The sequence below is a fragment of the Dipodomys spectabilis genome, unplaced genomic scaffold, assembly GCF_019054845.1.
Source record: "Dipodomys spectabilis isolate Male_0828 unplaced genomic scaffold, ASM1905484v1 ptg000422l, whole genome shotgun sequence".
Taxonomy (NCBI): Eukaryota; Metazoa; Chordata; class Mammalia; order Rodentia; family Heteromyidae; genus Dipodomys; species Dipodomys spectabilis.
Genome location: NW_024871099.1, coordinates 4,048,745 through 4,072,469, shown reverse-complemented (window position 1 = coordinate 4,072,469; position 23,725 = coordinate 4,048,745). Strand labels below are relative to the sequence as shown.

The following is a 23,725-nucleotide window of genomic DNA, read 5'->3' as shown; positions in this document are numbered from 1 at the left end:
TTGAGTTTTTGTGTTCAAGGACAGTGCTCCACCATATGCGCTACAGTTCTACTTCTGGCTTTTGGTGTTAAATTGGAGGTAAGAGTCTTAAAGACTTTGCCACTCAGGCTGGCTTCCAACTTCAATGCTCATACCTCTGCCTCCTGAGTAGCTAGGATTATAGGCATGAGCCACTGGCACCCAGCACACCAAGTACTCTTAAAATCAACAGCATAAAAACCCTATCTTTTGGGACTGGGAATGTGGCTCAGTGGTAGAGTGCTTGCCTCGCATGCATAAGGCCCTGGGTTCGATTTCTCAGCACCACAAACAGAAAAGGCTGGAAGTGGTGCTATGGCTCAAGTGGTAGAGTGCTAGCCTTGAGCTGAAGAACTGAGGGACAGCGCCCAGGCCCAGAGTTCAAGCCCCATGGCTGACCAAACAAACAACAACAACAAAAACCTGTCTTTGCCAGGCACTAGTGGCTCACCAGCTAGCTACTCAGGAGGCTGAGCTCTGACAATCTCGGCTCAAAGGCAGCCTGGGCAAGAAAATCTCTGAGACTCCTCTCTCCCCATCAAATGTTTCTTTCTAATGAATTGACCTTTACATTTCCAAAGTTCTGAAAGGGCCAACAGACCAAGAAAGACATTACTTTAGGCTCCTGCTTAAAACCAACAGCTTCAGCAAACTGCCGGCCTTGATTTAGGGCCAATGTAAGACTTTTTTTTTTTTGGGGGGGGGGGAGGCGGGTTGTGGGGCCTGAACTCTGGGCCTGGGCACTGTCCCTCAGCTCTTCAGCTCAAGGTGAGTGCTCTACCGCTTGAGCCACAGTGCTACTTCTGTTTTCTAGTGGTTTATTGGAGATAAGAATCTCACGGACTTTCCTGCCAGGGCTGGCTTTGAACAGCGATCCTCAGATCTCAACCTCCTGAGTAGCTAGGATTATAGGCGTGAGCCACCGGCGCCTGACTTATTTTTAATTAATTTATTTTTTATTTATTTTTCTTACTGCTGTTAGTCATCTCAACTGTTTGTTATAAAAACACAATTTCTGGATGAAAGACTTGCTGCTCCACCTGAGTACACAACAGCAAGCCACTTGTCTTATGTTACTAAACTAAAATACATATGGCACAGTGTAAGCTGGTATGGAAATAAATGAGCTAAAGACAAACCTGCTCTCTGTCCCCCACAAAAGCCAACATCTCTCATCTGTTCATTTATTTTACTTATCTATATCTATTTTTTTACCTTTCAGAAAGCAGTACGACCAATCCAGACCTTTTAGGGTCCAAAAGCTGTGGTTTTCTGAAAGGTAAAAAAAAAAAAGACAAAAAGGGAGAAAGATAAAGGGGTTCAGGAGAGCCATATTGAATCATATAATAAAAAAATATATTTCAACATTCAGGACCATGGTGAAGTAACAAATGTAATGAATTTCCACAAATCTAAATTAACAGTGGTGACTCAGGAACTACCACTTATTAGCTATGTGACCTTGGACAAGGTACTTAACATCTCTGGAAAAAAGATTACTTCCAACCCTACAAATATGTGCCTGGCTAGACTATTTTAAGAAAAAAAAAAACTTTTTAAATGCTGGTCCTGAGCTTCATTTTGCCCAAGGCTAGTGTTCTACCATTTGACCCACAGCTCCACTTCTGGCTTTTCTTTGGTAATTTATTTATTTTTTTTTGTCGGTCGTGGGGCTTGAACTCTGGGCCTGGGCGCTGTCCCTCAGCTCTTCAGCTCAAGGCAAGCGCTCTACCACTTGAGCTACAGCGCCACTTCCGGTTTTCTGGTGGTTTATTGGAGATAAGAGTCTCGAGATCTCTCCTGCCCGGGCTGGCTTTGAACCGTGATCCTCAGATCTCAGCCTCCTGAGTAGCTAGGATTACAGGCGTGAGCCACCAGCGCCCGGCTTCTTTGGTAATTTATTGGAGATAAGAAACTTTACGGGGCTGGGAAGGTGTCTCAGTGGTAGAGTGCTTGCCTTGCACTCGTGAGGCCCTGGGTTCGATTCCTTAGTAACACATAAGCAGAAAAAGCCGAAGTAATGCTATGGCTTAAGCAGTAGAGCACTAGCCTTGAACTGAAGAGCTGAGGGACAGCGCCCAGTCCGAGTTCAGGCCGCACAACTGGACCAAAAAGAAAAAAAGAAAACTTTCTTGCCTAGGCTGGCTGCAAGCTGTAATCTCAGATCTCAGCCTCCTGAGTAGGTAGGAGTAGGCATGTAGCTGGCATCTAGCTGAGAATTATTTTTTTTTGTTGGTCGTGGGGCTTGAACTCTGGGCCTGGGCACTGTCCCTCAGCTCTTCAGCTCAAGGCCAGTGCTCTACCACTTGAGCCACAGCACCACTTATGATGTTCTGGTGGTTTATTGGGGGTAAGAGTCTCATGGACTTTCCTGCCCAGGCTGGCTTTGAACTGTGATCCTCAGATCTCAGCCTCCTGAGTAGCTAGGATTATGGGCATGAGCCACCAGCACCTGGAGAGAAAATTTTGTAATATGAAATAAAGGTGTACAGTCCTCTCCTTTTGTATAATGTCATTAGTCATCCTTCCCATGTAAAAAGAGCCCTGATCCTTAATTTTAGTCCCCAATAGTTTTTTCCATGTTTAGCGAAAAAAACAAAGGAAAACATAAGGCCCTAACTTTAAGCCCCAGTACTAGCACAAAAAAACAAAAACAAAATAATAGATTCTCTTGCTTGGAAAGAGGGGAGATTTTAATCAGTCTATAAAAGCTAAAACCATGGTTCTCTAATTTTAAAAAAGTGAGGGGGAGCACCACATTTGCTTCTTTTATTTCTTCAGTGGAAAACAACAGTTAAAAACAAAAATATGGGCTAGGAAGGTGGCTCAGTGGTAGAGTGCTTGCCTTGTATGCATGAGCCCTGGGTTCGATTCTTCAGCACCACATCAGCAAAAAAAGCTGGAAGTGGCACTGTGGCTCAAGTGGTAGAGCACTAGCTTTGAGTTGAAGAGCTGAGGGACAGTGCCCAGGCCCAGAGTTCAGGCCCCACGACCAGGAAAAAGAAAAAGAAAAAGGAAAAGGAAAAAGAAAAAAAGAAAGAACAATCACTACCCAAATTAGATAAAAGCAGGCTGAATGCCAAGTCTAAAGCACAATACTTACCCTATATTCAAAATCTGCAAACTCTCGGCCCCCACGGCCTCCTCTGAATCCACCACGAAATCCTCTAGGGGCAGTAAAGGTCCCTCCTCTGCCACCACCACGCCCTCTGCTACCACGGAAACCAAGACCTCCTCTGCCTCTGTAGCCTCCTCGGCCACGGTTTGGACGAAGTGGGATTCCAAATGTCTCAGCATTTAATCTCCTCTCTTCAGCCCAGGTTGGTCTCCTTTCTCTATTATAAAAGCAAATGACCATCAGCATATCAGGTTTAAAGGAGTATTTTTCAACACACACATGTAACAAATTAATCCTAGCTAACTCAGAAGAAGCTTGGGACTGGGAAGGTGGCTCAGTGGTAGAGCGCTTGCCTTGCATGCCTGAGGCCCTGGGTTCCATTCCTCAGCACCACATAAGCAAAAAGAAAAAAGCCGGAAGTGGTGCTGTGGCTCAAGTGGTAGAGCGCTAGCCTTGAGCTGAAGAGCTGAGGGACAGCACCCAGGCCCAGAGTTCAGACCCCATGACCGGACCCTAAAAAAAAAAAAAAAAGAAGAAGAAGAAGAAGCTGATACCTGAGGATCACTGTTCAAAGCCAGTGTGGACAGACAAATCTGAGTCAATCAGCAAAAACCTAGAACTGGAGCTGGAGGCCTGGCTCAAGTGATAGAGCATAAAAGCTTTGAGCATGGGACAGTGCCTCAGTTCAAGCCCCAGGACTCACCCTCAAAAACAAACAGAAAAGGCTTTTCACCTGCATGGTCACAAGGTGTACATGGCATACAAATTCAGTTTATCCCTATAATACTGTTATGTTTCATGAGAAAACATTATTGAGAGTAGTTCTGTGCAAAAATAGTTGACATAACAGAAATATGAGAAAAGCATCAATACAATGGTTACTCAGATATAAGGGGATTTGCAGCTGGTTCTACTCTGCCCCATTGGAAAAGAGGGCAAAACCTGGCAGAAAAACCACATCTTAAGCCTAATGCCAGTTAACACAGCAATTTTCTGAATTTTTGTCAGCATCCAACCTAAATAATTGCAGGACTCATAATCATCTTTGCCATTTTTGTCTAAGCTGAAGTAAACAACTGCCACTAGGGGTCACCATATTGCACCCAGGATAAAGATGATATAAAGTAAGCAATACATCTTAAAGAACTCAGCTCATTATGCTGGATCCCCCCACCTTACAATGACCCCACAATTTCTTGATGCATGCATACTACAACAGGGCAGCCTGACTGTATCTGCAAGCTTCTTTAGGTTCTGGCTTCATTTGAATTACAGCAGAGAAGGTAAAGGAAAAGCTCTGAGATTTTACATGAATACTTTGTTCTTATTACTAATATGCAAACATGAATACGTCCCTAAGGAAAAATATATAGCTATTTGTTTTCTTCCTCCTTTTTTTTTTTGCCAGTCCTGGGGCTTGAACTCTGGGTGTGGGCACTGTCCCTGAGCTTCTTTTGTTCAAGGCTAGTACTCTACCACTCAAGTCTGGCCTTTTCTGTGTATGTGGTACTGAGGAATCGAACCAAGGGCTTCATGTATGCTAGGCAAATACTACCACTAAGCCACATTCCCAGCCCCACCTTTTCTTTTTTGTGATGCTAGAGTTGATCTCCCAAGCCTTATATATGCTAGGTAAGCCCTTGTACACTCTCTCTCTAAATCTTGGGTTGATCTCCCAAGCCTTATGTATGCTAGGTAAGCCCTTGTACACTCTCTCTCTAAATCTATTTGGTGTTGGCCCTAGGGACTTGAACTCAGGGTCTGGGGGTATCCTTGAGCTTTTCTGCTCAATGCAGCTCCACTCTGGCTTTTTGGAGATTAATTACAGAGATAAGAGTCTGATGGACTTTCTTAACCAGGCTGGCTTCAAACTGCAATCCTCAGATCTCAGCCTCCTGAGGAGCTAGCAACAACTGGTACATGGCCAGAATACAGGTTTTTTTAAGCAATCATTAGGCCATATGAATTTATATGAAATAACTATACTTCAAACATTTCAGAGGAGGGCAATTTAAAAGACTGTACCTATTATCATCGCAAGAAATATTATCAAAGAAGGACTTAGTTTTGTCATAATAGCAATTAGGTCCAAGTGGGTCTTCTTCATCAGCATTTCCTTCACTGTTTTGGGTGTCTACTCCTGAGTCTCCTTTATCTTCCCCATTTACAGGTTTCTCTTGCTTCTCGAGTTTATCTTCTAATAAAAAAACAAGCACATATGATAAAAGTCTAAGTAAGACAACTAATGTGTAAAGCATCTTTAATTCACAGATCAAACTAGTTTCTGAGTAGAAAAATGAAAGTTTACCTTTCAATTTAAGTTTATTATGAAACTCTCTGTCAATCTCCTCCTTGTTAAATTGTGCATTTGCACTTTCAAAGTCGAAGTCTTTCTCAAATTTCATCGGACTGTCTCGTCGAATGCCAAATCTTCCCCTGCCACCTCGGTGGCCCCCACGCCCTCTTCTTGGAGCTGAAGGAGCACTTGGAACTATGTGAGTAAACAGAGACAAAAGACAGTTACTTTCCAATCATCTAAATTTATACATTGCCTTTTTTCCCCCTTTTAATTTGGAAGTATTAAATCATAATTTGTAGCTAGTGCTTACTGCTCTACTTAAGATGCTAAGTATTAGAGGGTTCCTGTTCACAGTCAGCCTGGAGGGCTGGGAAGGTGGCTCAGTGGTAGAGCGCTTGCCTTGCATGCTTGAGGCCCTGGGTTCGATTCCTCAGCACCACATAAACAAAAAGAAAAAAAGCCAGAAGTGGCGCTGTGGCTCAAGTGGTAGAGTGCTAGCCTTGAGCTGAAGAGCTGAAAGACAGTGCCCAGGCCCAGAGTTCAGGCCCCATGACCAGACCCAAAAAAAAAAATTAAAATAAAGTCAGCCTGGAAAGAAAATCTGTGAAACTCCATTTCCAATTAACTAGCAAAATGCCAGATGTATGGCTCAAATGGTAGAGCAACAGCTGTTTGAATCCTAATGTTGGCACAAAAATATTGTAATTTATTCTCTATTAATAGATTTGGAATTAATAAAATGGCTGTTTGATGTTATAGATTACCAAACAAATGTTTCCATTCACAAGACATGGAAAACAAGTACCAATTTTATGATGCTACAAAACAAAACCACAAAATAGAAGCCATAGAGCCATCAAGTGAATGTAAATGCAACACTACTAGCCAGTAACATTCAAGAGCATACTAAACACAACTCATCACCAAGTATTTTCCCCCAAAACATTATTAAAAACAAAAACAAAAAACCCTCTTATTTTCTGCTGTCTTTATTATGCACAGATCCACAGGATCTGACCACATGGAGAGATCCATACCACTGTTAATTCTTTATTTATTTTTTTTGTCCATGTGGGGCTTGAATTCTGGGTCTGGGTGCTGTCCCTCAGCTCTCCAGCTCAAGGCAAGTGCTCTACCACTTGAGCCACAGTACCACTTCCAGTTTTCTAGTGGTTTCTTGGAGATAACAGTCTCACAGACTTTCCTGTCCAGGCTGGCTTTGAACCATGATCTTCAGATCTCAGCCTCCTGAGTAGCTAGGATTACAGGTTTGAGCCACCAGCGCCTAGCAGTGTTAGTTCTTTTTTTTTTTGGTCGGACGTGGGGGCTGACACTGTCCCTCAGTTCTTCAGCTCAAGGCTAGTGCTCTACCACTTGATCCACAGCACCACTTCTGGCTTTTTTCTGCTTATATGGTGCTGAGGAATTCCCAGAGCCTCATGCATGCGAGGCAAGCACTCTACCACTGAGCCAACTTCCCAGCCCAGCCTGTTAGTTCTTTAGTCAGTAATCTTCACCTTTCATTTCATATATGTTGCAGTTTAAAATAACTTTCCTATTGAGAAATACAGGATATTTTTGTTGTTGTTGTTGTTGGCTGTGGGCCTTGAACTCTGGGCCTAGGCACTTGTCCCTCAGCTCTTCAGCTCAGGGTGAGCGCTCTACCACTTGAGCCAAAGCACCACTTCCTATTTTCTGAGTGGTTTACTGGAGGTAAGAGTCTCATGTACTTTCCTGCCCGGGCTGGCCTTGAACTGCGATCCTCAAATATCAGCCTCCTGAGTAGCTAGGATTACAGGCATGAGCCACCTTGCCCAGAAAGGATTTATTTTGGATCTAAGTAACTTACCTACTTGTCTCTTGCTGTCATTTCTGAGTTGTTCATTTTCTGGCCTTGACACTTTGTGTACTTCAGCTGCACAAGGAAATACGCAAAGGGACAAATTAACCAAGGATAATAAAAACTTCTATTTTTGTCTGAAATGAGGGGTGGAGGGAGACACTACCAAACAAAACTTAAGTTCCCAAAACTAAATCCCCATCATCACTTGAATCAAATGCTTTTGTTGGAGACAGGGTCTTGCTTCTTCCTATATAGCCTAGGCTAGTCTTGAACTCATAATCCTCCCACCTCAGCCTACTAAAGTGCTGGGATTACAAGTATGCACCATCATTCCTGGTTTAAAAAAAAAATTTCCCTTTCTCTCTTTTTTGTGGTGCTGGGAATTGAACCCAGGGTTGCATGTGTGCTAGGTAAGTGCTGTACATCTGAGCTACATTCCCAGCCCCCAAACAATCTATGAAATTGTTCTATATAATCCTTTCAGGATCATTCACAGACAGCAAATTCTCTAAATGAAAATAGGGAGAGTGGAAAATGTTGATGAGTCAATTAAGGAAGAGTAAACAGCTCAAGCTCTACCTCGCCTGTGCTCTTGATTCTCTATTGCTTTTTGGCTGGTAGATGGCAAAGGCCTGGTTGATACAGGGCTCCTTCTCCCAACAGGTGCTGGAGTAGGTAAGTGGGCCGAGGCGGTCTGTACTGCTTGTTCCATGGTTGGACTTTTTCTCAAAGGGTCTAACTGAGGGCTTGAACGACCTAAAATGTAACCAAAAGATAAGAAACTATCCTAATCGGGGATTTCAAAATAATCTAGGCTGGAAAAAAAAAATCAAACTCAGCACAAATTTGATCAGTTTTAACCTAGGATTGTCCTTAATGGCCTAGTCCTTAACCTGTCCAAAAAAAAAAAAAACCCACCCAAAACACAAAAAACAAAACCCTCAAAATCAAACCAAGCAAACAAAAATATCCACCACCACATTATGCGTTTTACCAAATAGAATGGTTTTTCAAAGAACTGCCATATGCTGTTCCCTATTAATATCAATGATCACATTTGTAAACACTTAAATGGAGGCATCTCCCCCAATAACAAGAGTATATAGACACATTTCAATTTCTAGTATTTTCTGTAGGTGACTCCCAGCAGGAACTCTTGCTGAATTCCATCACAAAACAATAAAGGAGGAGGAAAGTGAGGGAAATGGATCTTAACACACAATAGACTGGGAAAATAAATAAAAAATCAAAAAAATTTAGATAGCCAGATGGCAGCCATTGGCATTCTTTACGATTTTTACAATCTCTTGACAAGCTTTTCTTTAATTTGAAGTTTGTGCTGACACATTTCATTTGTATCAGGGCCTACTCACTGTGCACTGAAGAATGCAAGTCACTCTCATCACATTTTGCCCTTACAATGTTTGCTGTACGTGTCCGCTCAGAGAACTCTTGTTACATGATATGTAACATGGCGTTAAAAATTACGCTCATTTTATGCACAAAGATCCCCCGATATGCTACTGTAAGCATTTGCAGTCTCCCACCAACTGTTGAATCATTGAGTTCTGATGCCCATTGATTTCCATGGATAATTTATTAGCAATGTTCCCCAAGTTTACTAAAGTATATAGTCACAAAAGTATGCATTTCCAGAATGGGGGGAAAAAAATCACTTGAAGTCAAAAACTGTAGTTACCATGACAACCCTGAAAATTAAGTTATCATTAAAAGAAATGCTTTTTCCACCAATTTTTTTCTTGGGGCGGGGGGAGGGCCTGGTCCTGGAGCTTAAACTCAGGGCCTGGGCACCATACATGAGCCTCTCTAGGCTCAAGGCTAAAGCCACAGCGCCCACTTCCAGGTTTGTTTATGTAGTACTGAGGAATCAAACCTAGGGCTTCATGCATGATAGGCAATCACTCTACCACTAAGCCACATCCCCAGCCCTTTCCGCTGATTTTTTTTTTTTTTTTTTGGGTCCGGTTGTGGGACCTGAACTCTGGGCCTGGGCGCTGTCCCTCAGCTCTTCAGCTCAAGGCTAGCACTCTACCACTTGAGCCACAGCGCCACTTCCGGCTTTTTTCTTTTTGCTTATATGGTGCTGAGGAATCGAACCCAGGGCCTCAGGCATGCAAGGCAAGCGCTCTACCACTGAGCCACCTTCCCAGCCCCTTTCCGCTGATTTTTAAAGCAATAAATCATGGTTTTTAATAAATTTTGACTTTCAAGAAATCATTTTGTAATCATTGATTTTTTTCTTTCTTCCCCCTTCCTTTTCTTTTTATAGCATAAAATACAATCTTCCATTCTACCTGATCCTATTTATTCCTCATATAGCTAGGATGACAAGTGTGTGACATCTATGCCCAGCCTTTTGAAAAATAGTTGACACGGGGGCTTTTTAACTTTTTGCCTAGGCTGGCCTCCACATTGTGATCTCTACCTCCTAAGTAGCTGGGATTACAAAGCTTAAACTCCTTTGCTTTGAGGGTTGTTTTTTTTTTTTGAGATGGGGTGTGGATCTCACTACGTTGCCCAGGTTTACTCTGAACTTAAGTGGACTCTATGATCCTGCTGCCTCAGCCTTCTCAGTGCTGAGAGTGCAGATATGTCACACCACACACGATTTAAAGAGATAAGTTTTTTTACAAGTTTGTTGGTACTGGGATTTGAACTCAGGGTCTCATTATCTCTTGTGGGCTTAGTAGTAGAGTGCTTGCCTAGCTTGCATGAAGCTCTGGGTTTGATTCCTTAGTTATCACATAAACAGAAAAGGCTGGAAGTGGTGCTGTGGCTCAAGTGGTAGAGTACTGCTACCCTTGATCACAGAAAGGCTCAGGTTCAGTGCCCAGGCTCTGAGTTCAAGCCAGAGGATTGGGAAAAACAAAAAACAAAACAAACAAACAAAAAACCCAGGCACTGGTGGCTCACATCTCTAATCCTAGCTACTAAGAAGACTGAGATCTGAGGATCATGGTTCAAAGCCAGCCTGGGCAAGGAAGTCCATGAGACATTTATCTCCAATTAACCACCAGAAAACTAGAATTGGCACTATGGGTCAAATGGTAGAGCGCTTGCCTTGAGCTGAAGATCAGCTCAGGGACAGCACCCTGGCTCAGAGTTCAAACCACACAACCTACAATAAAAATTATATATTATCCATATATATATCCTACAAAACACCCATATTTTGAGAAGATTCTGTTACTCAGAAATATTATGGAAGGGCTGGGAAGGTGGCTCAGTGGTAGAGTGCTTGCTTGCCTTGCATGCCTGAGGCCCTGGGTTTGATTCCTCAGCACCACATAAGCAAAAAGGAAAAAAAAAAGCCGGAAGTGGCGCTGTGGCCCAAGTGGTAGAGTGCTAGTCTTGAGCTGAAGAGCTGAGATACAGCGCCCAGGCCCAGAGTTCAGGCCCCACAACCGGACCCCAATGGGGTAATCAGATCAATTAACAAATTCCTTTATTGTATATTTAAATTCTTTTTTTTGGTTCAGGTCCTGGGCCTCGAACTCAGGGCCTGGATGTTGTTCCTGGGCTTTTTTGCTCAAGGCTAGCACTCTACCATTTAAGCCACAGCTCCACTTCTGGCTGGCTATTTTGGGAGCTAATTGGAGATAGTCTCACAAGCTTTCCTGCCCAAGTTGGCTTTGAATTGCAGTCCTTTTATCTCAAAACTCCTGAATAGCTAAGTAGGATTCCAAACATGAGACACCAGCACCCAGCTTTAAATTCTTTTTTCTGTTGGTTATGTGGCTTGAACTCAAAGCCCAGGCACTGTCCTTGAGCTCTTTTGCTCATTGACTAGTGCTTTACAACTTTGAGCCAAAGTGCCACTTCCGGTTTTCTGGTAGTTAATAGAGATAAGAGTCTCAGGGACTTTCTTGCCTTGCCTGGCTTTGGACCACCATCCTCAGGTCTCAGGCTCCTGAGTAGCTAGTATTACAGGTACAGGCCACCAGCATCCAGCCTTTAAATTCTTCTACTATTACTAATCACTATGGCAATTTACTATCATTAGAGAAATACATGTGATGTAGTAGGAACAAACCCAGAGTACTTGAACACAAAGCACCATTCAGTTAACTCTGTTCTTTTTTTTTTTTTTTTTTTTTGGGGGGGGGGAGGGGGGGGTCCAGTCGTGGGGCCTGAACTCTGGGCCTGGGCGCTGTCCCCCAGCTCTTCAGCTCAAGGCTAGCACTCTACCACTTGAGCCACAGCACCACTTCCAGCTTTTTTCTTTTTGCTTATGTGGTGCTGAGGAATGGAACCCAGGGCCTCAGGCATGCAAGGCAAGCGCTCTACCACTGAGCCACCTTCCCTGCCCCACTCTTTCTGTTCTTAACCAAAGTTAAAGGTTTAACTTCCATTTTGTGATACTCCACAAATGTAAGTTGATGATATTAAATACAGGCTCAGATGGGAAGGTGGCTCAGTGGTAGAGTGCTTGTCTAACATGCATGAGGCCCTAGGTTTCATTTCTCAGCACCACATAAACAAAAAACTGGAAGTGGGCACTGTGACTCAAGTGGTAGAATACTAGCCTTGAGCTGAAGAGCTGAGGGACAGCGCCCAGGCCCAGAGTGTAAGCCCCTAACCTAACTGACAAAACATAAATAAAATAAAAATTCTTAAAAGTGCTCAGGGTGAGAAAAAGAATCTATAGTTATTCTTCCTAACTCATCAGGTAGTTTTCTTCCCCCAAACCACTTCCTGGAATAGCTAGTCTTTCTCCACTAATTTAAAAAGAGTATCTTCAAGGGCTGGGAAGGTAGCTCAGTTGTTCAGTTGGGTTCGATTCCTCAGCACCACATAAGCAAAAAGAAAAAAGCCAGAAGTGGCATTGTGGCTCGAGTGGTAGAGTGCTAGCCTTGAGCTGAAGAGCTGGGGGTCAGCACTCAGGCCCAGAGTTCAGGCCCATGACCCACAAAAAAGAGTATCTTCAACTAAATTATTATTATTTTTAGTGCAGGAGTTGAACCTAGGGTCTCACACATGCAGGTTAAGCAAGCATTCTACCACTGAGCTAACTCTAAGCCCTTAAATTCCTATTAATGGAACAGTTTCTGATTATTCCATTTTGTTTCATTTATTAAAATTTATTCTTAAACTTTTTTTTCCCCCCCTTTTTGGTGCCTGTTTGTGGCTTGAACTCAGGGCCTGGGCGCCATCCCTCAGCTTTTCTGCTCAAGGGTAGACTAGTTAGTGTAGTTAGTGCTCCACCACTTTGAACAATAGCTCTACTTTTGGCTTTTTGGTAAGTGGAAATAGAAGTCACATGGACTTTCTTGCCCAGGCTGGCTTTGAACAGCAATCCTCAGATCTCAGTCTCCTAACTAGCTACTGTGCCCAGCTCAAACTCATTTATAAACATATATTTTATTAGGTAAGCTCATTACCCCCCCCCCCCCATATGTCCTATTATACATTATTTTATTTTGCCAGTCCTGGGGCTTGAACCTAGGGCCTGGGCACTGTCCCTGGGCTTCTTTTGCTCCAAGTTATCACTGTACCACTTAAGCCATAGCATCACTTCTGGCTTCTTCTGTTTATGTGGTACTGTGGAATCGAGCCCAGGGCTTCATGCATGCTAGGCAAGCACTCATCACTAAGCCACATTCCCAGCCCTCCATGTTTATTTTTACTTTTATTTATCATTGTTAACTAGTAGAGTATTTATGATATATTTTATGTTTCTGAGTAGTGTAAGTCAAACATTGATATGTGTGTACGCACATGCATGTATGCATGCATGCATGCATGCAGATACTGGAACTCAGAGCCTGAGTGCTGTCCTTTAGCCTTTTGAGCCACAGTTCCACTTCTGGCTTCTTGTTGGTGTCTCACAAACTTTCCAGCCAGGACTGGCTTTGATCTCAGGCTCCTGAATAACTAGAATGATGGCATGTGCCACCAACAGTTCTCCTAGGCAAAAGACCATGTTTATTTTAAAGACAATCTTTCTGTTGAATTTCACTTGTACTAATTGACGGTAGAATAAACATGCCTTATCATTATCAAATCTTTTATAGGGGAATAGATACTTCTCTTACTACTTACTTCTTTTATGGCCCTCTACTACGTTTTGTATTTTTCTTCATAGAAGCTAGTCACATTCACCCTCCCCACCCTCACCCCCATGTATTTTATTTGTATTTGTCAATATTGTGAACTTCAGGGCTACGTGCACTCACTCGGCTTTACCTTTCAATGCTAGCTCTCTATCAGCCACACCTCTAGTTAGGCATTTTGCTGGTTAACTAGAGATGGAATGTCTCAGATTTTTCTGCCCCAGCTACCTTCAAACTGTGATCTTCAGCTCATGCTTGTAATCCTAGCTACTAAGGAGGCTGAGATCTGAGGAGCATGGTTCAAAGCCAGCCTAGGAGCCGGGCGCCAGTGGCTCACACCTGTAATCCTAGCTACTCAGGAGGCTGCGATCTGAGGATCTCGGTTCAAAGCCAGCCCGGGCAGGAAAGTCTGTGAAACTCTTTATCTCCAATAAATCACCAGAAAATTGAAGTGGCGCTGTAGCTCAAGTGGTAGAGCTGAGGGACAGCGCTCAAGCCCTGAGTTCAAGCCCCCTCCTCCCCCCCAAAAAAAAGCCAGCCTCGGTTGGAAAGCCCATTGAGACTTTTTTGTTGTGTTGGTTGTGGGGCTTAAACTCAGGGCCTGGGCAATGTCCTGAGCTTTTCATGAAAGTTAGTACTCTACCACTTTGAGCCACACAGCCATATCTGGTTTTCTAGTGGTTAATTGGAAAAGAGTCTCACAGACTTTCTTTTTTTTTTTTGGTCCAGTTGTGGGTCTTGAACTCTGGGCCTGGGCGCTATCCCTCAGCTCTTCAGCTTAAGGCTAGCACACTACCACTTGAGCCACAGCGCCACTTCTGGCTTTTTTCTTTTTGCTTATGTGGCGCTGAGGAATCGAACCCAGGGCCTCAAGCATGCAAGGCAAGCGCTCTACCACTGAGCCACTTTCCCAGCCCTCACAGACTTTCTTGCTTGGGCTTTGAACTGTGATCCTCAGATCTAGCCTCCTTAACTAGCTAAAATTAGAGGCACAAGCCTCCAGCACCCAGAAACAGAGACTCTTATCTCCAATTAACCACTAGAAAACTGGAAATGGCACTGTGGCTCAAAATGTTAAGAGTGCTGGCCCTGAGCAAAAAGAGCTCAGGAACAGTGCCCAGGCCTTGAGATCAAGCTTCACAACTGAAAGGAAAAAACAACAACAACAAACTGTTCACCCCCCAGATCCTAATCTCCTAAATAGCTAGGATTGCAGGTATATGCCTGAATTCAAACCCTGATATGGCACTGAATAAATAAACCAATGTATCTCTGAAAGTATCCCATCTTTCTAAGTGACTTTACATTGCTTAAATGAAACATATGAAGCAATAAGCCAATCATACCAAACTTAAGCAGTGGATTCAACAGATATGGAGTCTTTATACTTCTGAAGGTGATGAGACTGGCTGGAAAAAATTTATTTTTTTTTTTAAAGGAAAGAAACAGCACCTTTTTGGAAGCCTATTAAAATGCAGAGAAGCTGGGTGCCAGTGGCTCACACCTGTAATCCGAGCTACTGAGGAGGCTGAGATCTGTACATTGTGGTTTGAAGCTAGCCTGGGCAGAAAAGTCCCTGTGAGACTCTTACCTCCAATTAACCACTCAAAAACAATGAAAGTGGTGCAGTGGCTCAAAATGGCAGAGGGGTAGCTTTGAGCAAAAGAGCTTAGGGACAACGTCCAGGCCCAGTTCAAGCCCCATGACCAACAACAACAACAACAAAAAAGCAGAGAAGACCAGGTTCTAGGGCTTTGGACAGAGCAGATGTTTATGAGGACCCACATTTTCCAGAAGCAGTGTATACATTCCTGTTGGGGTGGTCCACACTGAGAAAAATATCAAGGAAATGTTACAGAATGATAACAGCCTCTTTCCTCAAGATATTTCACTTATTGGGCACCTTTCCTTGTAGAGTTGAGTCTGGGACTGACTTGATAGTGGAAGTCATTAATGACACATTTATTCCCACACAGTAATTGGGAAAAATAAAATTAAACTAAATACAAATTATACATGCAGTTGATAAACTACAAAAGCTCTTATATTTAGAGAAAGAAAAAAAAACACTATAAAGGCAAAACAAACAGCTTACCTTGAGATAACTGGGTTTTTACAGATCTTGTGTCTTGTGTAAAGGCAGAACCAACTGTATTACTTTGGGACAAGGTACCACTGTTTGACGATTCTGTTCCAAAAGATGTCAAGGAGTTTCCAGCTTGAAGAGGTTTTTCAAATGATAAAAACATTAAAAAAAAAGTTTAACACCCTTAGTATTTAGTAGTAATATTTGCTTATTTGCTTATCTCCAATAGTATAGGTACAAATTAATGATCTTGGGAATTCATTAAAGTATTCCAAATAATTTACAAAATTTATGGAAATGTAGGGTGAACCCTGGATGCAAACAGTAACACATGTGGGTATCTGTACCAGCAAGGACACATATGTAAGATTGCAAAGTAGCTGAAATGGTAACCTCTATACCAAGATTACGCTTCATTTATCTATACAAATGACCAGGAGCTTTTTCAGCATTTCTAAGACAACAAACAGTATTCCATCTTCTCTTTCCTCTTAAGAAAGGTGTCCAAAGAAAGAAAATTGGGCCATATAAGCCACAGAGGCCCTTCTAGGCCTCATTCACTGAAATACCCATCCAGGATAATCTTTAAGTTTCTACAGTAGTGGTCATTTTCATTTTCTTTCCTCTATTTTGTATGTATGCGAATGCAAATGGGCATGCATGAATACTAATACTGGGACTTGAACTCAGGGCTTTTCCCACTCAAGGTTGGTGCTCTTTCATTTAGGTCTTTTCTAGTTAATTGGAGGTAAGAGCCTCACAGACTTTGCTGCCTAAGCTGGCTTTGAACCACGATTCTCAGATCTCAGTCTTCTAAGTAGCTAGGATCACAAATTGAGTTACCAGCACCCAGTGAAAAACTCTTCATCTTAAGTAGACATGTCTTCTGTAACTTTAAAATAACACTAAATGAAATCTGTTAACTAGATACATCTAATTTTACAACAGGTGCATATTCTGAAAACTGATTTCCATGAAACTACTAATCACTCAGAACACTAAATAAAACCTTTTTAGATTGTAGGCCTGGCAAAAGTGGTAGAACAACTGTCAAGCAAGTTCTAGGCTCTGAGTAAATGCTAGCTATTGGCCCCAATCAAATTCTTAAAAAAATCTGGGCTGGGAATGTGGCTTAGAGTTAAGAGTGCTTGCCTAGCATCCATGAAGCCCTAGGTTTGATTCCTCAGCACCACATAAATAGAAAAAAAAAACAGAAGTGGCACTTTGGCTCAAGTGGTAATGTTAGCCTTCAGAAAAAAGAAGCTCAGGAACAGTGCTGAGGCTCTGAGTTTAAGCCACAGGACTGGCAAAAAAAAAAAAATCTTAATATAATAACTCATATTCTTAATACCATAAAATGAAGTTACAAAAGAAATATCACATAACACTTCAATAACTTTGTGGTAAAGGAAGAACAGACAAACAAGAAAAAGCACCACATACCAACACCAACTGCACCAAACTGCTGCCCGACTAATGTACTTGGGCTGAACTGACTGTATGTTGGCATCCTGCCAAACGGTCCATAGGAACTCACTGATTGGAATGAGGATGATGAAGACCCTAGTGAGGACTGAAAGAAAACCAAGGGTTAGTTTTCTAACCTCTAAGAAGCATGTATATAATGGAGAGAAATTAGGAGTTTTAAACTTAACACAGTAAAATATTCAAGATGATAATAGTTGAAAAAAATCTTCTGATTTCAATATTTATCTATACATGTACCAGTTTCAGTCAATATGATCTCTAGGCCCCTTTGTCAATGTTAAAATCATAGTCATTCTCATTTTCATAGATAACTTAAGAAGTCACATTCAGGGCTGGGAATGCAGCTTAGAGGTAGAGTGCTTGCCTAGCATGCATGTATACATGCCCTGGGTTCGATTCCTTATTACTACATAAACAGAAAAAGCCAGAAGTGGCACTGTGGTTCAAGTAGTACAGTGCTAGCTTTGAGAAAACGAAGCTGAGGGACAATACCTAAGCCCCAAGTTCAAGCACTATGACTGGCCACCCTCCCGCCCCCCAAAAAAGTCACATTCAGTAATAATGGGTTTTAGTTTGGTACTGACATAAATATGGGATCACAATTGTTCTCTTATTTTAAATTCACAGGAAAGATATGCAAAAGCAAACACAGGAAAGATATGCAAAAGCAAACATTTTACAAAAATAAAAAAATTACAACTAGTAGCTCATGCTGTAAATCCTAGCAGAAAAGCCTGTGAGACCCTTATCTCCAATTAACTACCAAAAAGCTAAAAGGGCAGCAGAGGTAGAAGTGATAGAGTGCTAGTCTTGAGCCCACAAGCTCAGGGACAGTGCCCAGGCCCTGAATTCAAGCCTTAAGACTGGCAAAAACAAAACAAAACAAAAAACCTAAATTACACTTTAATATTAAGATGAGGAGCATTTTTTTTTTTTTTGCTCGGTCGTGGGGCTTGAACTCTGGGCCTGGGCACTGTCCCTCAGCTCTTCAGCTTAAGGCGAGCGCTCTACCACTTGAGCTACAGCGCCACTTCCGGTTTTCTGGTGGTTTATTGGAGATAGGAGTCTCACGGTCTCTCCTGCCCGGGCTGGCTTTGAACCTCGATTCTCAGATCTCAGCCTCCTGAGTAGCTAGGATTACAGGCGTGAGCCGCCAGCACCTGGCTCTGAGGAGCATTTTATATAAACTATGATCTCCATGATTAACCTGATTGGACGGACAGATATCTAAATTAATAAAGTACACTAGGGGAGATGGGGGACAAGAGACCCGCCCTGCCCGGAATGTGGATAGCAGTATCTAACAGATTTGGTTGAAACAAAGGGGAGAAAAAAGAAGTCTAACTAGCATAGCCATGCCTCTCTTGCACCTCCCTCCTCTCAGCTCCTTTCTCCTTCTGCTTTCTGGACACACCTACACACACACCATAATTTTCTGCTTTATCTTACGATGAAGCAATATAATCATCTAACTCTGGACTGAAATCTTTCAAATGAGCCAAAAACCCCTTTCCTCCTTGTAGGTTATTTCTTAAGTATCTGTCACAGTAGTAACAAAAAGGACACATATCTACAATAAATTATGCAGGAGTCTAAATACTCACACACAGGGAGACCAAAAGAGGATACTCTTAGCAGAGAAACACAAAGACACAATGCCTATGTGGTTTATATTCATATAAAATAATATACATATGAAACAAAGATATGGAAACGAGCGAGACTTTCTTTTCTTTAACTTTTAAGTTTTTGACGATTCTGTCTTTTTACCTTATATATGTTGTATTCAAGAGTACATCTTTGGACAGGTTGGGGAAGGTACAGAACTCAAAGAAAAAAAGTGAAAACGTGCAGCAGTAGAGCTCACTGGACACTGGTGAAAGTGAACTATACAACTTGGGGGTACAGAAGGGAGGGACTGGGAGAGAGTGAGGGAACAGAAGCCATTATATGAAAGGAAATATACGTCATTACCTGACTCATGTAATGTAATCCCTCTATACAGCGCCTCTATAATTAAAAAACACAAACCTTAACTTCCTAAACCTAAAATGCATTTTAATATACATTAATTGCCTTGTAAAATATTCCATAATATGACCATAAATTATACTGAAGGCTACTTATAAGCTAATTTATAGCACGACTGCATCTTTTGTTCATTACCAATATGGTGCTCAGTAAGTCCTGCTGAATGAATGAAATAAAGTTGAAGATTGTGAACACTGGCGGGGCACTGGTGGTTCACACCTGTAATCCTAGCTACTCAGGAAGCTAAGATCTGAGGATCTCAGTTCAAAGCCAGCCAGGGCAGGAAAGTCTGTGAGAGTCTTATCTCCAATTAACCACCAGAAAACCAGAAGTAGCACTGTGGCTCAAGGTAGTAGAACACTAGCCTTGAGCTGAACAACTCAGAGACAGCACCCAGGCCCCGAGTTCAAGCCCCACAACTGACAAAAAAAAAAAAAAAAAAGATTGTGAATACTGGAAAAAATTACTTTGTTTGCCGGGCGCTGGTGGCTCACGCCTGTAATCCTAGCTACTCAGGAGGCTGAGATCTGAGGATCGAGGTTCAAAGCCAGCCCGGGCAGGAGAGACCGTGAGACTCCTATCTCCAATAAACCACCAGAAAACCGGAAGTGGCGCTGTAGCTCAAGTTGTGTAGCGCTCGCGTTGAGCTGAAGAGCTAAGGGACAGCACCCAGGCCCAGAGTTCAAGCCCCATGACCGACAAAAAAAAAAAAAATAAAAAAATAAATTACTTGGTTTGTGCTCTTTATTCTTCTTCTTCCACAAGTAACTGGTTTCCAGACAATTGCAGAATGACAAAGTTAACAGTCAGTAAGGAAGATACCACCAGTACTTGGTATAGAGTGGTATAGGTAGTTATCTCTATTAACAATGTGTCCCTTGCTCAGTACTAGTATCTCACACCTATAATCCTGGCTATTCAGGAGGCTGAGATCTGAGAACAGAAGTTCAAAGCTAGCCCAGGCAGATAAATCCAAGAGACTTTTCCAGCAAAGTGTAGTTCAAGTGGTAGAACACCAGTTGTAAGTGGAAAAAGCCAAGCAAGAACTAGAGGCCCAGAGTTCAAGCCACACAATACTCACACAAAAAAGAATGTGTCTTCTGGGGCTGGGAAGGTGGCTCAGTGGTAGAGCACATGCCTTGCATGCCAGAGGCCCTGGGTTCGATTCCTTAGCACCACATAAGCAAAAAGAAAAAAGCCAGAAGTGGCGCTATGGCTCAAGTGGTAGAGTGCTAGCCTTGAGCTGAAGAGCTGAGGGATAGCGCCCAGGCCCAGAGTTAGGCCACATGACTAGACCCCCCAAAAAAAAAGAAAGAAAAAAAAGAATGTGTCTTCTATTTTTCAATGTAAGATATAAGTTTTTGCCAAAAAAAAAAAGAAAGAAAAAAAGAAAAAAAAGAATGTGTCTTCTATTTTTCAATGTAAGATATAAGTTTTTGCCAGGCACAGGTGACTGAGATTGAGGATTACAGTTGGAAGCCAGACTGGACAGGAAAGTCCATGAGACTTTTATCTCTAATAAACTACTCAGAAAACCAGAAGTGGCACTGTGGCTCAAGTAGTAGAGCTCTAGCCTTGAGCTGAAGAGCTCAGGGACGGTGCCCAGGCCCAGAGTTCAAGCTCCATGACCAACAACAACAACAACAAAAAAAGAGACACATTTTCTCAGGATTCCTTTGGATTCTTTACCTAAAAATAAAACTTAAACAGGGAAAAAAAAAAAAAACAGCTAAGAGTAGAGAAATTTTCATTTATGCTGCAAAATTTCAATTTCTTGTTAGAAAACATCATATTGAGGGGGGAACAGTAAATATATGTTAAAAAGTATTTTTCTTGGAGACAATTTCCCTCAATAGCCCAGGCCAGACTCAAACTCATAATCTTCCTGGGTCATTCTCCCAATGGTTATAAGTATATACCACAGCACCAAACCCAGAGCTTGTTTCTTCTTTTTTCTTTTTTTGGTTGTGAGGATTGAACTGAGAGCCTAGGTACTGTCCTTGAGCCTCTTTGGGCTCAAGGCTAATGTTCTACCACTTGCACCACAGTGCCACTTCCAGTTTGTGAGTGGTTAATTGGAGATTAAGAGTCTCAGTGGGGGCTAGGAAGGTGGCTAGGTGGTAGTGTGCTTGCCTCGCATGTATGAGGCCCTGGGTTCAATTCCTCAGCACCACATAAGCAGAAAAAGCCGGAAATGGCACTGTGGCTCCAGTGGTAGAGCGCTAGCCTTGAGCTGAAGAGCTGAGGGACAGTGCCCAGGCCCAGAGTTCAGGCCCCATGACCAGCAAAAAAAAAAAGTCTCAGAGGGACTTTTCTGCCAGAGATGGCTTCAAACCTCAACCCCCAGATCTCAGCCTTCTGAGTAGTTAGCATTACAGGTATGAATCACTGTTGCCCAGCTTTGTATTTTCTTTTCTTTTTTTTTTATCGGTCGTGGGGCCTGCACTCTGGGCCTGGGTGCTGTTCTTCTGCTCAAGGCTAGAGCTCTACCACTTGAGCCACAGTGCCACTTTTGGCTTTTTTCAGCTTATTTATGTGGTACTGAGGAATCAGAATCAAACCCAAGGCCTCATGCATGCAAGGCAAGTACTCTACCACTGAGCCACCTTTCCAGCCCTTGAAAGTACTTTTTTTTTTTTTTTTTGCTTGTCATGGGGCCTGGGCACTGTCCCTCAGCTCTTCAGCTCAAGGCTAGCATTCTAGCACTGGAACCTCAGCGCCACTTCCAGCTTCTCCTTACACGGTGCTGAGGAATAGAATCTAGGGCCTCATGCATGCAAGGCAAGCACTCTACCGCTGAGCCACCTTCCCAGCACTGTGAAAGCAGTCTCATATGAAATGTTACAGACAAAATTTCAAAGAGCCTTTATATTCTTGAATGGATATGGAAAAAATACTGCAACAGGCCGGGCACCGGTGGCTCACCCCTGTAATCCTAGCTACTCAGGAGGCTGAGATCTGAGGATCACCGTTCAAAGTCAGCCTAGGCAGGAAAGTCCGTGAAACTCATCTCCAATAAACCACCAGAAAACTGGAAGTGGAGCTGTAGCTCAAGTGGTAGAGTACTCGCCTTGAGGTGAAGAGCGCAGGGACAGCGCCCAAGCCCCACAACCGACCAAAAAAAGAGAAAAAACTGCAACAGTATCCTCTAATTCATAATTTACAATTATTTGTAAATACTATTTGTGTACTACTATTTTATATTGTATATTACTATTTTTTTATTGTGAGAATACCATACAGAGGAGTTACAATTACATGGGCAAGACAATGAGTACTATTTTAATAAGATAAGCAAGTTCTCAATTCTGAGAATACTAAGTGTCATTTTTTTTTTCTGTGAAAATACCATACAGAGGGGTTACAATTACATGGGCAAGATAATGAGTACATTTCTTATCAAGCATTGTTGCCTCCTCCTTTGTTTCCCCTTCCCATCCTTCCTATCTCCTACCCCTCCCCCCCACCCCACTACCCCCTCCCAAGGGTCATTTTTAATTTAGGAAATTTAAGACCCCATTTATTTTATTTTATTTATTTATTTTTTGGGGAGGGGGTCTGGTCGTGGGGCCTGAACTCTGGGCCTGGGCGCTGTCCCTCAGCTCTTCAGCTCAAGGCTAGCACTCTACCACTTGAGCCACAGCACCACTTCCGGCTTTTTTCTTTTTTGCTTATGTGGTGCTGAGGAATCGAACCCAGGGCCTCAGGCATGCAAGGCAAGTGCTCTACCACTGAGCCACCTTTCCAGCCCCTAAGACCCCATTTATACTAAAACTTTTATGTTTGTACAGTCTTACTATACATAACTTTCTATCATCTAATATGTGATTTAGCTTCGCCCCCACTAAACCTAATAATTCTACCTAAGACTATCTATTATGCCCCTAATTTGTAATATAAGCCATTATCTGAATGAACAGCAGAGTGGCATGAACCTTAAGTTCTATAGGCAAACTGCCTGAGTCTGTTTAAATGACAGTTTCATCTCAAATTACCTCACTTGTAAAGTGAGAAAAATTACTGAATCTGGCTCCTAGAGTATTCTGAGGACTGACATATGTACAGTGTAGTGTCTATGCTTTTTTTTTGGCCAGTATTGGGGCTTGAACTCAGGGCCTAGGCGCTGTCTCTGAGCTTCTTTTGCTTAAGGCTAGCACTCTAGTACTTGTGCCACAGCGCCACTTCTGGCTCTTCCTGTTTATGTGTTGCTGAGGAATCAAACCCAGGGCTTCATGCATGCTAGGCAAGCACTCTACCACTAAGCCATCTTCTCAGGCCATGCCTATGCTTTTTTATCAGTTGTATTCTTTTTTTTTTTTTTTTTTTTTGGGGGGGGGGGGGGGTCTGGTCATGGGGCCTGAACTCTGGGCCTGGGCGCTGTCCCTCAGTTCTTCAGCTCAAGGCTAGCGCTCTACCACTTGAGCCACAGTGCCACTTCTGGCTTTTTTTTCTTTTTCTTTTAGGTCTGGTCGTGGGGCCTGAACTCTGGGCCTGGGCGCTGTCCCTCAGCTCTTCAGCTCAAGGCTAGCGCTCTACCACTTGAGCCACAGCACCACTTCCGGCTTTTTTCTTTTTGCTTATGTGGTGCTGAGGAATCGAACCCAGGGCCTCATGCATGCAAGGCAAGCGCTCTACCACTGAGCCACCTTCCCAGCCCCGGTGCCTATGCTTTTAATAGGTGCTTCTCATAGTTATCTCTCAATAAATGCCATTAACCTCTGAAACAACTCAATTTTGTTGAAACAGAAAAATGGTTTTAAATAAAAAT

The 23,725-nt window shown here is 42.7% G+C and overlaps 1 protein-coding gene and 1 non-coding gene across 7 annotated transcripts in view; both read right to left on the bottom strand.

The window, feature by feature from the left end:
* The window catches only part of Lsm14a (LSM14A mRNA processing body assembly factor), a 39,901-nt gene that overhangs the window by 2,398 nt on the left and 13,778 nt on the right, over positions 1-23,725 (bottom strand). For 2 of the 6 annotated variants that reach the window (XR_006145534.1, XM_042667845.1), the window contains exons 3-10: positions 16,882-17,011; positions 15,448-15,570; positions 7,858-8,034; positions 7,285-7,350; positions 5,445-5,627; positions 5,162-5,333; positions 3,122-3,353; positions 1,234-1,290 (exon numbers count right to left, since the gene is read on the bottom strand). Coding sequence is in view for 5 of the 6 variants with exons in the window: in XM_042667845.1 (XP_042523779.1) it covers positions 1,267-1,290; positions 3,122-3,353; positions 5,162-5,333; positions 5,445-5,627; positions 7,285-7,350; positions 7,858-8,034; positions 15,448-15,570; positions 16,882-17,011 (1,107 nt within the window). In the remaining variant the exon portion in view is untranslated. The remainder of the gene's footprint in view (positions 1-1,233; positions 1,291-3,121; positions 3,354-5,161; positions 5,334-5,444; positions 5,628-7,284; positions 7,351-7,857; positions 8,035-15,447; positions 15,571-16,881; positions 17,012-23,725) is intronic. The other 4 variants (XM_042667847.1, XM_042667846.1, XM_042667849.1 and 1 more) reach the window with 3 other exon arrangements.
* Positions 559-694, bottom strand: LOC122097626. The gene has a single exon (XR_006145547.1). It is a non-coding gene; the product is annotated as a small nucleolar RNA SNORA2/SNORA34 family (small nucleolar RNA).